The sequence below is a fragment of the Diplotaxodon limnothrissa genome, linkage group LG7 (assembly GCF_057381915.1).
Source record: "Diplotaxodon limnothrissa isolate DT_005_m linkage group LG7, D_limnothrissa_male_GT1.1, whole genome shotgun sequence".
Taxonomy (NCBI): domain Eukaryota; kingdom Metazoa; phylum Chordata; class Actinopteri; order Cichliformes; family Cichlidae; genus Diplotaxodon; species Diplotaxodon limnothrissa.
Genome location: NC_140602.1, coordinates 22,455,682 through 22,474,049, shown reverse-complemented (window position 1 = coordinate 22,474,049; position 18,368 = coordinate 22,455,682). Strand labels below are relative to the sequence as shown.

General features: G+C 38.9%; 1 protein-coding gene across 1 annotated transcript; it reads right to left on the bottom strand.

Moving 5' to 3' along the window:
* Positions 1–848: 848 nt before the first annotated feature.
* Positions 849–17,466, bottom strand: scamp2 (secretory carrier membrane protein 2). Its single transcript, XM_085359438.1, has 9 exons — positions 17,326–17,466; positions 10,833–10,910; positions 10,492–10,557; positions 7,389–7,500; positions 6,696–6,824; positions 6,285–6,444; positions 5,700–5,801; positions 4,277–4,394; positions 849–1,927 (listed from the first exon to the last, which is right to left on the bottom strand). Exons 1-9 carry the CDS (start codon positions 17,380–17,382, stop codon positions 1,778–1,780), a joined length of 972 nt encoding a protein of 323 aa, XP_085215564.1. The 5' UTR covers positions 17,383–17,466; the 3' UTR covers positions 849–1,777.
* Positions 17,467–18,368: the final 902 nt, after the last annotated feature.

The window sequence follows — 18,368 nt, the reverse complement described above, 5'->3', positions numbered from 1 at the left end:
AGATGCAGGAAATTCTTTTGTTCATATCCACCATCCACCCTCCGTACACGTCCAAACCTTCTCAACTGTGTCTCCATATTGCTCAATCGCTAATGTTCTGTAAAACTAAAAAAAGGAAAGTAAGGAAAACAGTTTTAAATTAAAGCAAAGAAATTTTAATAGACGCTAAAATACAAAATCCAGATCTGCATTCAGAAATGTGTGAATTTAAAACCATATTTACTATACATGTGTAAATAAGCTCAAACCTCCAATCAGACTGTTATGCGGTGCAGGAACGTCATAAAAAAACATTCAAATTTGCACTTGTCATTTAGGAACATGTTACATCCAAGCTGATGCTTTGAAACAGTACAATCAATAAACACGCACACACACATGTTTTTTAATACATGAAATCAGGTAGAAAATATACACCAGCACACAAATAATTTAGAGCTCAGTGGACAAGTTACAGGAATACAAGGAAGATGTTCCACTATTTCCAAGAAGAAATGAAAATACCGCAGCTGTTTACTGAAACTGGATGTGTTCTGATACATTTCTGATGAAATGTATCATATTCACACTGCTTTGGCACACATCTAATCAGATACATATCTGATTTCTCAGAAATCAGAATACCCGACTTACTTTCTGATTGTTGTTAAATATTCACACCGTTTAAAAAAATCATTGCAAATTTTCTAACATTTCTCCTGCATTAAATGTTAGTAAATTTAAAAAAATACTCTAGCTTGGATGGACTCAGTCCATTAAAGAATCTATATGAAATATTGATCTACTTATTTTAATCAGAAAAATGTTCCATTTTTATATTCAGTACTCGTTTGGTTTCCTTAGAAACATCTCTTAAACAAGGTAGTGAGAAGACATAGCTGAAGCTGCTAAAAAATAAGAAAAAAATGAATGTGATCCTGATAACATTTGTAAATATTACCAGTTCAGCAAGAATATTCGGCTGGAGAAAAACAAACAAAAAAAAAAAAAAGGACATCAGAACCTCAGTCTGCCGAATTAGATTAAAAAAAAAAAATCTGAGTACAAGCATGAAATGATGTGGAGCGATGTGGTTTCCTCTGTGGATGCACTTGGTTATGTAGAAATCATGAGCTAACTACCAAGATCATCTTACTCCAGGTTTAAGTCATTTTGTGCAATAACATCCAAAGAATATCCAAAACTTTAAGGCCACACAGATTACAATTAGCACGATCTGTCAGATCCATTTCTTCCTCAGACTGAAAACGTGCAGCAAACAAAAGCAAAGAGATATGCTTCCAGGACAAAATACATGTCAATCAATGACAAACACTTCATCTTATTTATATTACAGGATATTCCATCAGTGTGGAGAACCGCAAGCTCACTGCACCCACATGAAATGTAAAATATTTATATTTTATGTACAAGAAATGCTGAAATAGCACTGAGTCAACTTCATGCTTTACACTCCAGTTTGCACTTTCCCTCCACTGCTTGCTTTTTTGTTTGTTTGTTTTTTTTTAAAAACACCCACTTCAGACGATATAACTCTGCATAGCACACACTGAAAGTGACAAGCAAAAGGAGATACAGGGAAATGCTGATGGTGAAGGGTGAAGGAGCTTAACCTGGCTCAGGGTCTGTACATTATGAGGTCAAATTCTTATTTCCAGAAATCTGGCCGATGGCTTCAAAAGGCTCATTTGTTCAGCTTTAGTTTAATTAATTATCCAGACCTGATAATGTACAGACATTGACCTGCTAAACAAGCTCAGTTTAGCTAAATCTACCATTAGTTGTTTGCCTGGAAGGCTCCCTGGGCAGCAGAGGAAGCTGTTCCAGCAGCAGCAGTTTGGAAGGTTTTACTGGTGAAGACGCCCTGAGAGAACTCCTGCTGCGCCTTCTGGAAACTGGCCCCAGTACGTCGGTACATGCTGTGGACCTGAGGAGGAAGAAATTGTGAGAAAATTGCTGTTTAAACAGGTAGGTCATCCCTGTATGGGAGGAGACACCAAACGAGCTACAGTGGGGCAAAAAAGTATTTAGTCAGCCACCGATTGTGCAAGTTCCCCCACTTAAAATGATGACAGAGGTCAGTAATTTGCACCAGAGGTACACTTCAACTGTGAGAGACAGAATGTGAAAAAAAAAATCCATGAATCCACATGGTAGGATTTGTAAAGAATTTATTTTCCACCCTAATTTACGAATAAGTATTTGGTCACCTCAAACAAGGAAAATCTCTGGCTCTCACAGACCTGTAACGTCTTCTGTAAGAAGCTTTTCTGTCCCCCACTCGTTACCTGTATGAATGGCACCTGTTTGAACTCATCATCTGTATAAAAGACACCTGTCCACAGCCTCAAACAGTCAGACTCCAAACGCCGCCATGGCCAAGACCAAAGAGCTTTCGAAGGACACCAGGAAAAGTATTGTAGACCTGCACCAGACTGGGAAGAGTGAATCTACAATAGGCAAGCAGCTTGGTGTGAAAAAATCAACTGTGGGAGCAATCATCAGAAAATGGAAGACATACAAGACCACTGATAATCTCCCTCGATCTGGGGCTCCACGCAAGATCTCATCCCGTGGGGTCAAAATGATCATGAGAACGGTGAGCAAAGATCCCAGAACCACACGGGGGGACCTGGTGAATGACCTGCAGAGAGCTGGGACCAAAGTAACAAAGGTCACCATCAGTAACACACTACAACGGCAGGGAATCAAATCCCGCAGTGCCAGACGTGTTCCGCTGCTGAAGCCAGTGCACGTCCAGGCCCGTCTGAAGTTTGCCAGAGAGCACATGGATGATACAGCAGAGGATTGGGAGAATGTCATGTGGTCAGATGAAACCAAAGTAGAACTTTTTGGTATAAACTCAACTCGTCGTGTTTGGAGGACGAAGAATACTGAGTTGCATCCCAAGAACACCATACCTACTGTGACGCATGGGGGTGGAAACATCATGCTATGGGGCTGTTTTTCTGCCAAGGGGACAGGACGACTGATCCGTGTTAAGGACAGAATGAATGGGGCCATGTATCGTGAGATTTTGAGCCAAAACCTCCTTCCATCAGTGAGAACTTTGAAGATGAAACGAGGCTGGGTCTTCCAACATGACAATGATCCAAAACACACCGCCCGGGCAACAAAGGAGTGGCTCCGTAAGAAGCATTTGAAAGTCCTGGAGTGGCCTAGCCAGTCTCCAGACCTCAACCCCATAGAAAATCTGTGGCGGGAGTTGAAAGTCCGTGTTGCTCGGCGACAGCCCCAAAACATCACTGCTCTCGAGAAGATCTGCATGGAGGAATGGGCCAAAATACCAGCTACTGTGTGTGCAAACCTGGTAAAGACCTATAGTAAACGTTTGACCTCTGTTATTGCCAACAAAGATTATGTTACAAAGTATTGAGTTGTATTTTTGTTATTGACCAAATACTTATTTTCCACCCTGATTTACGAATAAATTCTTTACAAATCCTACCATGTGGATTCATGGATTTTTTTTTTCACATTCTGTCTCTCACAGTTGAAGTGTACCTCTGGTGCAAATTACTGACCTCTGTCATCATTTTAAGTGGGGGAACTTGCACAATCGGTGGCTGACTAAATACTTTTTTGCCCCACTGTACCTCTGCTGGAAAATAAATCCCGCTTCGGCCTGGTACTGCATGAGGTCTCTTCCTACTAAAAATCATCAAGTACGGCTCATAGGGGATCAACTGATTTTGGCTTCTCTCTAACATAAAGCAATTTGCAATGACAATTTTGATCTGGTGCTACAAAAATGAAGTGGAATTATTATTTTATTTCTAAATTGAATTTAGCAGGCAGCACAACAAGAGGGTTCCTGGTTCAAACATGCTGGCCAGATGGGTTTCTCTCTGGATACACTGGTTTCTTCCCACAGACTAGAGATAAGCATGTCGTATTTCTAAAAATGCCTTAGATGTGAGTGTGAATGACGGTCTTTCTCTCTGTGTTAGCCTTGTGACACAATGGTGACCTGTCCAGGATCTACCTTGCTTCTTGCCCTATTAGAAGCATAGGGCTGGGATAGGCTCCTGAACTGGACACACATGTAAGAATGAATGAATGGCTGGAATTCCATTTCATTGTGATTGGTGCACTTGAAGGATTTGCACTGGTGTTAACCAAAAATCAACCATAACATTACACAGACATCTAGCAACTGTTGATTAGTGAGTCAACAAGTAAAATAACCAGAGATAAAAACTGTGTTCTGAAGAAAATTAAGAAAAAAAGAAAAGAAAAGTGAGGCAACTCTTACCATCTTGAGCAGAATGACAGACATCACAGCGCACAAAGTGAAGAGGATGGCCACTATGATCATGATGATTCCCACTGCACGGTGTTCACTGATGATAGTGAATGCAGAGAGCCAACCACTGCAACAAACAGCAGAGTTTTAGGTGATCTTATGAACAGCATCAGTGAAACTTAAAATTGTATTCAACAGAAGGAAACATACAACATACAGCGTACAACACATGTACGCTGCTATATTCGATTTGAGGAGAAGAGAAGAATGTGTTTTGGAAGCAGCCGGACAAAAACAAATGCCAACCACTGGTTAAATAATTAACGTGAAATAAATGAACATCACTGCCCTCATTTTCTGTTGCTCTTATTCTTCTTTTTACCTTTAAAACTCTGTTTGACTTTAATACATTTATAATTAATTTGATCGTAATATTAAGAAGTTAAAAAATAGGAAAAAAAACAACAACAAACAAACACAAAGTAAAAAACAGCAGGTTAGTATTTAAAATGGATCACTGGTTAAAGAGCAGAGGTTATGACACCGTATTCTGATGCAGTTTAAGCTGAAACACATTTAGATTGGGAAAAGAGAACAAAGAAATGGTGGGGTAACAGACTGCAAGCAGCAGAAACTTACAGAGTTACCCGCAGACAGAGAGGCAGCAGGCTAGAGGCTGAAGAATGGAAAGTTTCTGTCGTGAGAGATGAAAGATTGCAGAAAATGAAGGAAAGAGAGAGGACGGCAGCTGACAGGCCAAATGACCGGTAATAGTTCTGATTATTTAACGCAACAAATCACAAGCACACAAAACACTTTGTCAGTCAGGGGGACACGATCACAACGTGAATACTCCCGCGAAACCAGTTATTTTATTATCTATTCATAAGCTCTTATGAGATTCATACATACTATGAATTAATATTAATATAAACATAATTATTCTGTCAAAATTATATGTTAAATTATAACATTTGTTCGAACTTGAACTTAAAATATACTTATTGCAATTTCTGGTGTTTAAAAATAGTTTTTTAAACTTCTAAATTTCACTAAAGCCGCCAACAGAATATGAAATAACTGTTACGACTTTATATCCAAAATGTCTGTGGTTTGTGATGAAGATGCACAAACTGAAATTGAAATAGGACTCTGATTTACTTTCATGCAATGCATATATCTACCATAACATGCTGGACTAATATAAGCTTTATTTATAGAGATATGTAATTAAATACAGATTAGAGTTTAAAAATAATAATTTGAAATTTGCAGAGGGTAATTAAAAAAAAGCTATCCTATTATATCCTTAACATATTATTTCAAGTATATGCTTAAAAACCATAAACGTAATGCCCACATATTTACTTTTGAAGAAGCCATCTGGAAAACTAAAGTTTTTATTGAAAAATAGGACATACATGACACTCACCTGTTGCCCCAGTGAGGTATGCCTATTGACTGGATGATGAAGATTACCACTTGGCAAAAAAACACAAAGAAGAACAAGAAGAAGCTGAAGGAGCTGTCAGTCCTGAAAAAAAGAGGAAAAAACCATCCATTAAACTTTCAGACTTAGAAAACACATTTATATCAGGAGTACAGTTATATGAATGTAAGTGACATGTGCAAGTGCAAATCTTTACCATGGCAACGCTGTAATATAAATGTAATGTGTGAAATACACACTGTGACAGCACAAAAATTACAAGGGAAAGCGAATACATCTGGCGCAGAAGCATTATCGTTGTTACAAAAAGTATCAAAGTTATCAGACATTTTTCTTTTTGTTCACAGCAGTTGATCGAAACTTAAAAATAAACTCACAGGGTTTTTTGTTAAATTTATACACAATACATTTGGGAACAAACATTTCAAAAGCTAATGCATTAATGTACACGTCTGTAAAATCCAGATGAAAAAATGCATTTTAAGCAGAGTTCTTAAAAACACACATCACTGTCCACACACGGGGTCAAATGATGCATACAGTACCTTTCATGATGGGGGGACTCACCTGAAGGCCTTGTAGACGGGTCGGTACCAGCAGAGGAAGGAGCAGGGAGCAAAGAGGATGAGCCAGAGAATGGAGAGACCAAAGTCCACACCATTGCTTGAAGCCGTGGTGAAGAAAGCCAAACATGCCAGCAGGTTGAGGAACAGAGTCACACAGTTGACTGAGGACGACAGTAGAGAGAGTCAGTGATTGTATTCTAGTCAGAATTTCAGTATCATGTATGTATACAGCAAAGAAGAACAAAAACTAAACAGTACTGGCTGGAGTGTTTTTCCCATCACACCAACCGGTGTTGTTAAGAAGTGATTTTAGGGTACATTTTTACACCGATTCAGAGCTTCAAACCTTCCTGAAAGGTTTTTACTTCTCAGACTTCCAATGTCCGCCCCCCTAAAAATGTAATGTGCTTACACATCCAGAGGTAGTACATCATCTTGCAGACTCTCTGGCACTCTGGGGGGATTTCCTCTGAGAAGTCCTGGTAAAAACATGGTTTGATGGGGAAGAACTTTGGAAGTGGAGGCCAGTTGTTCTCTTTACCTGTCGAGTCAAGAGATAACATCAGCATGGCAAACTATAAATACAAGACAGCAGATATATCATGAGCACGAATAGAGTTTAACAAAAAGCAACCGGTGGTTATTTTTAAAATACTGACACATTCATCTGAGTCATTTACGCAAGTGTGTGGGAGTCAATGTACAGCAGCATTCCTACCTAAGCAGGCTGGATAATGTCACTGCTGTGCCTCTGGAACATAACTGCACTGTTTACATAAACCTATCTAAGCATCTGCTTTTTAAACTAAACTAAAAACTTATCACCGCAAGTTTACATCAGCAGATGCAGCACATGAAGACACATTTCACCAAACATTCAGTCATTCACCAGAGTTGATAATTAACAGATAATGATCTTCATATTATTGTTATAGCTCTTTGCAGCCCTATTGATATGAATATCAGAGCCAAAAAAAAAAAAAAAAAAAAAAGCCAGTGAGTGCAAGGATGTAGTTTTATATTTGTCTTTGGTACATAATGCCCACGTTGCAAATCATTGTCTGTTATCAGGGCGCTGTGCTGAGGAGTTTTGTTTTTAAATGACCTGTCAGGCCTCTGCTCTGTAGCTCATGCTCTCTGCGGTCCAGCTCGGCAGCTTTCCTCTCCAGCTCTTCCTGCTGCCTCAGCAGGTTGGCCTGAGCTGCAGCAGCAGTTACCTGAAAAAGGAGGAAACGCTTCACTCAACCACCACATTAGATGCACAGAAAATTACCTAAGCCACTGTCAGGAGACTCCGATTTCATGCAAATAGCAAGGAAACGGTGCAGAAATGATTCACTTCACATATAAGCTTTCTAGTTTCAGTTTTTAACACCCAAGACAGCAATCAGTCGCTGTGAGCCACTTCAATAAACACTCTGAATTGCATCTGTTTTCACAGGCATCTAAAAGGGTGTACTTGACTTTTAAATGACATATTACAGGAAATACATATTCATGGTTATCATATCTGATCTCTGACTTGCCAGGAAGAGGTAGGATGCAGGTGATCTGTTTTGCTATTCATGAATATTTATAGGACAGAACAAAGAGCTTCATTATAATAATGTGTAAAGTGAGTAGATGTTTGTGTAGCAACCACACATCCTGACGTAAGGACCATACTGAGAGTCTGAAGGGACAGATTGCCCTTTAGACACATCCAGTTATTTTAGAATTCTAAAATGAGCCACGTGTAGGGATGGGTATCGAAAACCGGTTCTTGTTGAGAACCGGTTCCCACTGTTTCAATTCCTTGGAATCGTTTGCCATTTTTGCAAATGATTCCCTTATCGATTCCAGTCGCCCCGAATGACGTCACCACGTTGCGGAGCGTCATTTACCTGGCAGGAAACACGGCGCCTAAGCGGCTCAAACGCTCAAAAGTTTGATTATACTTTATGAGAACCGATGACAACAGGGCAACTTGCAAAGTAGATATTTCATTTAAGGGAGGAAACACTACGAATATGCAAAAGCATTTGCTCACAAAACACGCGATGACCTTAAATGAATGTCGCGTTTTTAATTCCGCTCCGGACTCGTGACTCTCAACCCAGCAGCAGCGCTAACGTTTGCACGTCCTCTCCCGTTAATGCGGCAGGTAAATAATCAACTAACAGTGCATATTATGTTAGCGCAATCTGCCTTATTACAAGACCTGCCATTACTGTACATGTAGGTGACCATGATGAGAGAGACAGACAGAGTCTGGCTGGCTCAGATGCTGGCAGTTCTCGCTGCAGTCTACCGGTAGCGTCTCCTTTCAGGCCAGGATAGACTAATGTCACCGAGCAGTGTCTAAGTTTGTGGTCAAAGGCTTGCACCCATTTGCCACAGCAGATGCCCCCGATTTTTGGTAAGTGAATGTGTTTAATTGTGGGCAGGGACATTACTGGATATTCTTGTGTAATTGCCACAGAACAATTTATGTTATACTTTGTTATTGCTGCAGAAGAATGTTGCAGCTTTAAGGCAGGGATGACTCCTGGAGTTGCTTTCTCACTGCATATGCTTTATTTCACAATCAGATCGATTCGATAACAAAAACATACAGCAGCTCCTCTCCTACTCCTAGCCCTTCGCTGCGGTGGAAAAAAGAACGACTTCAATCCCCTTCAAGGAACATACGTACAAAATAGTTTTCCTGATACACCAATGGGGCGTTCAATGCCATCTTGTAAATATGAGTACTCTGGCAGAGTAACAGTTCAAATGAACAAACAAGCAAACAAAAAAAGAAGTGTGGGGTACCTTTGAACCAATGAACAAAGTATAACAATTTATACTTTTTAACATAACCCGACCCCGTCAATATGTGATATGTCTCACAAGAATATTTATTTTATTATTTTACATTTACAATTTTTTTTCCTGGGGACCCTGTGACACCCCATTGAAGAGCCGTAGGCTGGATCTCTCAAGATCTCACTGTTGGGTTTGTAAGGCCATGTTACTCCTAAATTTCTATCTTGTTCAAAGAGAAGATATAAAACAAAGTTCTAAGCTAATCGACCTTAGTGTTCTCCTTTAAAAAAAAAAAAAAAAAAAAAAGAATCGATAAAGAATCGAATCGTTAAACAGAATCGAAAATGGAATCGGAATCGTTAAAATCTTATCAATACCCATCCCTAGCCACGTGTTGCTAAAAAATGCAATTTCTAAACATTTTAGAACGTCTTTGTGCTGAATCCGTGTACCTGCTCTCATTTACTGTCTTAGCTGTTTGGTGGTTATTGAAATTTTGTGATTTTTCACCTGAGATTCTGGCATTTCGGGCAAAATAAATTTATATTAAAAAAACGATTCACAATTTTAATGAATCGATTTCACGTTATCCAAGCCAGAATCGATTTTAATCGATAAATCGATTATAAAAACCCACCCCTAATTAAAAGCTCAGTTTTGTGATCTTTTTGGCAAAATAAGGTTTGGACATTTAGTTCGATGTAGCAACTAAATGGCTTTGAGTAAAAGAAACGGCTACAGCATCTGTGTGAAAAAATAACTTAATTAAACAGGCAGGATAAGTAGAATTGGAACTTAAGAAAATACTCTTTCTTCGTGGTTTCCAAACTTTTAGTACCCAGAGCACAGCAGAGGGCAAGACAAAATGCACACCTCCATTCACACTGTCACTAAATAACATCCAATTGTCATCGTAGTTATTATGAGTTCTTCTAAATGTGCTGCAGTAGGAATATGTGATTAAGAGCCCATCTGTGATATCTAGACCTAGGATAAGAACTGAAATTTTTTAAATGTATTTATTGAATTTCAATAAATGGTCTTGCTCATCTTGGCTTAGATGTAGTGGTCTTCTACAGTAGGTTTGAGTTGCTCTCAAAAATGTTTTACTACCAGATGTATTTTTAGCTTGCTTTGCACAATGTTAGCATTAGCCAACCTCTCCTGACAGACTGGGGCCGTCTTACAGCTTCAGTAAACTGCAACTGAGTCTTATTCTGCTCTTTGTTGTCAATCAGGGCTTCGATGTATCTCAATCTCATAATTCCCACCATCCATCAACTGAAAAAACAGAGTGAGGTCACATAATTGTGCAATAATAATGCTAGATTGTTATAAAATCTCACCCACACCTGCTCATTCACCTTCATAAAAATATTTTTTTTAATCAGAGAAGTGGTGGGTTTGGTATAAATTCTCACCTGTGGACTGGGCTCTGTAGATGGCTGTAGCACAGCAGGAGATGTGGTGTGAGCTGCTAGTCCATCCTAAAAAACAACAATAAGCAAATAAAAGATTCAAATGCAACCAGTAAAAGAGAAGGAATACCAGGAAAACAAGGCTAAGAAGATAAAGGGAATGGCGACATAAGCAGGCCAAGACCAAAAAATTGAAATGGTGAACTGAAAGATGGTGAGAAAAAACAAAAGATACAATATTTTGACAGGAAAACGAAATAATGAGGAAATGTGCAGATAAGACACCATCAAATGGTTTCAAAACCAACAAAATGAGTAGAAAATGTAGCTTCCAGATGTCTTACACTGGGTTGAGCAGAGAAAGGGTTGTACTGGTCAACTGGTTCGATGTTGGATTTTGTCACCTGAGTGACAGAGGGATCCTGGAAAAACAATATAAATAATAATAAAAACACGTGCGCATCTTTATCAACTTATAATAATGAGTTACCTGAAAATCTACAAATACATTTTGATCCAATTTCTGTCTATGATGACAGCTTGGAAGTATTTCTTATCTTTGAGCTAAAAGCTGCAGAAATAAGTGTAGGTGCTATGCAGTAATGAAAAAGAGGCCTCTTGTACCAGGTTTGGTGAGCTGCTATTAGAGGTAAGTGCATTTACATGGCTTAACTGACATGGCTTAACTGAACAGTTTTGCAAGAATATAAATAAATATAAAATAAAATAAATATATATTTATAAATATAAATAAATAAAGAATATCAAGTTTATTTAGACTTAAAATCTACAAAGAAGAAATTCATTTAGTGCTGTTCATTTTCTCTCCAGAAGAACTCTTTGTTATAAGCTTTACCATTTCCTGAAACACTGAAAGCAACCCTCAAAAAGAAAAAAGCCGAGATTATGAAATCTCGTATCATGCTTTGCCAAAGTCATAAAGTAAAGTACAATAACATCCAGCAATAACCTCTGAGGTTCCTGGTAATATTACCCCTGGAGAAGCACTGGTAATCATTAAATGACTCTAGTGAGCTCACTATTGATTTAACCACTCTATAATATGAGAAGGCACTGCTTATTTTGACACGTCTGAGAAAAGAAAGTCAGGCCCTGATAAATTCCATCAATGCAGTTCAGTACATTTTACACACATGCACGCAATTATAGATTTCTCTCAAAGCCTTTTAAGACCTTTTGGAGACCTTTTAAAGGCTTAAAAACATTATATTCACATACAGTTTTCTTCCTCCAATAAACCTTTTTATTAAGGAATTAAAACTGTAAAGCACAACCTAAATCTAAAATAAAAAACTAGAAAGCATGTTTTGACATCTGCACTGGATGATGACACTATTTTGGCAGCTTGTGGCATCCCAACACATGACCAAAAATTTTAATGATGCACTTTATATTGGCATGCAAAAACAAATATGAGGGGGGTAAAAAGGTACCAGGAAATTTTTATTCACACCAAAACTACAACAGTAACTGTGAATTCCTGCCATACATGACGCCACTTCAGCCCAACAGGGTCTCTGGAGCCTCCTGTGATGTACCGGTAACACGCATGTGTCGTGATGTAATTCAACAAGGGTCTGTCCTATTTGAAAGGAAGACGGTAAGATTTCTAGGATGTGCCAACAGCTTAATTGCAAATTGTCCTTTTGTATTTGTATTTAAGTGGTTGTCAGTCAATATCGGTAAGGACAACCAAAGAGACCCTGCAAAGAAAAATTACAGTCTCAATTAAACTTACACAAATATTTTATTGTTCTCCATCTTCCTGACACAGCTTCAGCTTCTGTTTAACTTAATTGCTACCACTTGTCCCAGTTACACCTGACACAATTATTTCTGATTTTTTTCTCCTCTCCAATCTATAGCCCCCGACGACGATGAGATTCTCTGATCCAGTACCTGAAGTTTTTAGACACACCTTTACACTCAGCAGTTCGCTCAGAATAAAGGCTCAAATTCAGCCCAGCTACAAATACCAGCTTTGAAAAAAAAAATCCAGGTCTTAAAATGGGACACAGCTCAAGATGTGTCGGGGGTGGGGCCCGTAGGCTCAGTCTGGAAAACTTGGCCTAGTTGTTCAGCAGCAGTAGTCAGAGTCTGAATCAGAGATGTCTTCAGGTAGATTGGAGAGATTTTTTTTCCTCCAAAAGGTTCAATAACTATAACCTACATAACCAGTGAAGGGGCTATCACAAAACTGAGTTAGCAGGTTTGTATTCTTTTCCTGTGTCCTAGTCAGAAGAGGTTCATGGTTTCTTTACAGAGGATGAACAGAAACTCCATACTGTCTGCTCCATGGCCATGTCTTGAGCAGACACACCACACGACATAGGCTGAACCAGCTTGTTTCTGATGGTGGTGCAACCTCTGGCCTGCTCTTCACGTCTTTCAGTAGGGAAAGTATCTGAGCCTTGATTTCTATGAATATCCCTTTGATATCTGGATTCTTCAGAGGGCTGGGCAGTGGAGTCAAACACTCCTTGTATTTGGAGCCCTAGTCAGTTCTTTTCTTCGTGAAGTCTAGCAGCAGCGAATTAGTTGACAGTTGACAATGGAAATAATGGCTTCCTAAGGCTCAGTTTGTTAAGCCCTCTGGGACTGAAAATTGAAGCAGCTGAACAAGTTCCAAAAACTGCAGTTCTTCTGATGGCCACTTGAGGTTTACTCAAAATGTGAGTTACAGTGGAAGGATATGCATATTTGATTTGGCACAGATTATTACATATTGTGTTTGCAACCCTCCCAATGACCTTTGTCTACTTCAGGTCTCGATTTCAGCAACATACCAACATGGCAGCAGCCACAACAGCAATATTTAAAATTCAGAAAGCAGAGGGTTATGCAACAGTAGCTATAACCACTGTCATATACATATATGAAATAAACAATTTACTGATAGGGTGTGGTGGTTGCTACTATGTTGTAAAATGTAACTTGTGCATATGTAGACTCATACCTTGTCCTCATTAAAACATTCCTTATAAAAGGTTTGAATGTAACTCAACAACCTGTGATGTTCTGGAAGAACCTGAAACTATGCTGTAAATTACTCTGACAAGGTCTCAGAGATAATCCCAGACTGGCACATAAAAAGAAACATCTAAACACATATATATACACACACCAATATCTAATATTTACACTAGAACATATTGTAACAACTAAGCTTTTATTTGGAAATGATGGTGTACAATGCAGTCCTGAGAAATGCTGCATCTGCAAGTTTGTGTGAACTCGGTGGGTGATCAAAAACAAAAACTATGACACAGTAACAACTTCCAGAATCACTTCAATAATCTGGGACAAATCAGTCCTTCCTTTAAAAGGTTGACAGAACGAGTACTTCACATGACTACGTGACACGTCACTCACCAACAGTGTGATAAGAGCTCGCCTGCTTGTTAATATGTGCTTGTGACACACCTGTAAACATTCCCAGACGGCAACATAGAGACGTCTGAGTGAGATGATCAACAGCTAGCAATATAAAGGGAAAAGGGTGAATGGAATTAACCTCTAAACCCAACTTAAATGACCCATGATACATTTTACGAAACAACTCCTTGTTGCCTGCAAAGATATTCAAAGGCTCTCGTTCAAAACGTCTTTACCTAATTGCACAGGTAAAAAAAACATATGCTTAGTAAACAGCGAGGAGTGGCTTATTATACATCCTTTAGAGAGACAAACCGACAGCAGTGAATAAAGTAACTGATGACAGCAAACTTACACAGTCTCTGAAATGAAAACCGAGCTGGGACAAGCCTCAAACAAGAGGACAGCATCTTCAAAACAATAGACAGACATACAAAGATGCAGTTTTCCATATATGCCGATATATGGAAAACTGCATAAAGTATATAGATGACATGTAAACATGGCATATTTTAATACAAAAATAATACAGTGACTTTAACGTCTCTGTACAAGGAAACCGGACATGCTCTCATAACTGCTGATTCCCTAGGTGTGGCCATTTCAAAATAGCAGCTGGATACTACTACATTTTACATTAGATACCACAGCCATGGGGTGCAGGTTTAGCTCACTGGGTGAACAGGTGACCAAAAGCAGTATGGCATGGGTCCGTCTCCAACCCGCGACCTTTTGCTGCATGTATTCCCCTTTCTCTACCTGCTTTCCTAACCATAGGAAAGTGACACACCTGTAAACATTCCCACCCGTAAACATCTTCACTGCATCTGTCCAGCAAAGGCCCAAAAATAATAATTTAGATACCACAGTGCTACAAATGATAGAAGCACATGCTCAGAAAGGCCTACAGGGGGAAAAAGCAGCATAGTGCAGTCTGCAGTCCACAAACATGCACATTTTAACATTTTTAATATTCTTTCAAAGGTTGGTAACATGTTAAATATTTAATGTGACCACAGACAGCGAGCTTTTATGAATAGAACTGCTTTTCAGAGTACATATTATACTCCAGCTGCTACTAGGGTATTTATCCAGTCCACCCACCAAACAAACAGAAGTCTCCACTGACGTCACACCTATTGAACACTTGAGATAACAAAAGTTCCATTCTGCAATACTGTAAAAGCATAATGCCACTTAAATCTTACACAGAATAGTACCCACAGGTCATTGGTTTTGATTTGGAGTGTGATAAGAGCAATTTACTGTTAAATATGTCACACTAAATGTGAGGCCTGGTTGAACCTTGGACTCTGAATGCTCCTATAAACTGTTGCTCTCTCTGCAATAAGATGGATTTCTTAACATTTGGTAGAACTGAAAAACCCTAACAACAGCACGTGTGTGTTAACAGATGCAAACACCCACTTATCTATGCGGTTATTCAAATCTGATATCATGATCAAGCCATTGTGATTAATCTGCTAAGTTTCTATTCACCTTTTATGTTGCATTTTATCTAATTCTACATTTTCAAGAATGGCCACTGTTACTAAAATGTTACACTTCATTTCAAAAACTGTTAAATAAGGAGAGTTATGACAGGTTTAATTTTGTTTTTTTTACTTTATGAATTTCATATTGCATAATAAGAAGGAAAGATGGAAAACATAAACAGGTTCTTTACTACTGCAGAAACTAGGCTAACATATCTAGCTCATGTCCTAGAGAAAAAAAAGAAAACTTGTGGAGTGTGAGATAATTCCTGACAGACTTCAAAGGTTTCCGTGAAAGAGAAAGAGAAAACCTGATATAAAAGGACTGTTTCCCTGCATGTACATACACATGTACAATAAATCATGCATTCTTATATATACACATATATATGGATAAAAAATAACAAGCAAAAGATGATGGTTAACATTTTTAAATTGGTGCTCTTCCATTGTTGGGTTTGAAACTTCTGTGTGTTAAATACTGTGTTAAAGGAGTATGAGACACAGTGACAAAAACTAGGTTTTTAAAGAGTAACTTACATTAGGGATTAATCAATGTCAGAGTCTCCCTAACTGCTGCTGCCTCTGTGTCAGCCATTTATTTCATTTTCATCCTTTTTCTTGGCTGGCATAATATTAAATCACAGACTGGTGCATTTAAAGGGGTTGTCTACTCTTACTGAGTACTCAAAGCACTTAAAGACTAAAAGCCACATCTTCCTTTTCACACACATATTCACATTGTACTTTATTCTACTTGTCTTTTTCTATGACTTCTGTTACTTTCTTTCATTTTCAATTTCAGATGAGGACTAGGCAATAATGGAGGTAAAATTGCCCAAGGACACTTTTCCATGCAGACTGAAGCAGCCAGGGGTCAAACCACTTCCTTTATGAATGGCAAATAATTCTAGCTCCTGAGTGTACTACAAAGTACAATTAATGGGTCAGTGAGCTTGTCAAACCTAACGTGACAGTTTCTTGTGTCTCAAAAGTGGCTCTCTTCATAACTGGCCAAATTACCTTGGTAACTTAGACTGAACACATAGCCTTGTCCGGAGCAGTAACCACCACTGTGATCCCCATTACCTCAGACTAGGGTTTTAGGTTTTGTCAAGCCTGCTAACACTAAGAAAACCTGGCTGTGTTTACAGTATACCCCTCAAAGCTTCAACACGTCTTTGTGAAAAAGCCAACAGAAACATTAATGACCAAATGTGAAATTCTGGGCTTGTTTCAGTTATTAACCCATTTTAGTGCAAGGGAACAAAAGAAAATCTATAAAGATATAGCAACTAAACACTCTTACTCTCACTATTTCTGAACATTTATCCAGAGAAAAATGTATGGGAACATGAGGATAAGAACATTCCCAGTAGGCTTTCCTACTATAAATCTGTTCATATAACTAAATATTATTTCAGTGCATATAAAGAAAGACCTTAGTTTGTCGCTCGCCCTTTTTAATATTTTAAAGTGAAGGGAGGACGTTCCTATTTCCACAAACAACTGGCCTACTATCAGACATCCTGTGTGCTAGAAGCTCTTTGTAGAGAGAAAACCAACAGTTTCGATAAACGTCACATTACAAACCACCAGAACTATCACAAATCACGTCTAAGACATTAGAAATACACACAATAATGTACATTATCTTCCGAAGGAAGCAGAAAATAGGTACTGTGGCTTAAAAAATATATCTGACACACATTTCAAGTTTAACTTCCTGCAACTAAACTCACAGGATATGCAGCCGTTTTACAAGCCACGTGATTGGTTAAAAAACTGTCAGTCACACTTCCTGCCAAATGGTTGCAATCCTCAAAGACGTAGGTTCCCGCCCCGACATCCACCCAACAAGTTTCCTGGCGTGCTGGCTACCGTTTAACTGCCGCCGTTTGATATGTCACCGACTGCGCCTTATAATCTCAGTCCTCGTACTTACATTGAAAGGGTTTTCGCTGGCAGTATCTGCGAACGGGTTGGTATCAAATTCCGACATTTTGAAAATGTTGCGAGGTGTTCTTTTTGTCTTCTCTGAAGGTGGAGTTAACAACAAACTCTTCCCTATCGCTTCTGGTGCCTGTCCTACCACTTCCTCGAATAAAGTTTAAAGCGCATGCGCACTGAGCCAGTTGGACGATGACGTGTGCGTCAAATGATGCGCAGGTAATCAAAGCGCGCCACCTGCAACCCCTCTCGGCGCCGTTTGAGATTAAAAGCAAATTCCAGTTGTTATGTCTTATCATTTTTATTATTATTATTTATTTTCTTTACCTACATGTTAACCTTGTTTCTATCTTACTTCACTATATTGTGCAATTGTTAACCAGAATCAGAATACTTCATTGATCCCTAGGGGAAATTATGTTGGTTACAGTGCTCCAGTACAAACAGTAACAAAAATAGACAAAACAAGAAGTAAGAAATAGCACAATATATACATACATATAAGTCACTTACGACTAAATATCTGAATAAGAAAGAAGAGCATGTGCAAAAAGGATGTAGCTATTGCAGTATACAGTGTGTTAGGTGGATGAGTTGTACAGGGAGATGGCCACAGACAGGAATGATTTCCTGTGTCGTTCAGTGGTGCTTTTTGGTAATCTCAGTCTCTCACTGAACGTGCTCCTGTGGCTAGCCAGCATGTCATGGAGTGGGTGGGAGGAATTATCCAACATTGTCTTTATCTTGGACAACATTCGCCTCTCCGTCACCACCTTAAGAGAGTCCACCTCCATCCCCACAACATTGCTGGCCTTGCAGATCGGTGTATTGAGTCTGTTGGCATCAGCAGCCCCTCAACCTGCTGCCCCAGCATGCAACAGTGTAGAGGATAGCTCTGGCCACAACAGACTTGGAGAAAATCCTGAGCATTGCATTGAGCATAACGATGTTGATATGAGTCCATGGCTTATATTGTAGATGTTATTTGAGTTTTTGTTATTAAAAACCCCCACAATCTTATTTACCCAACAAACTGAT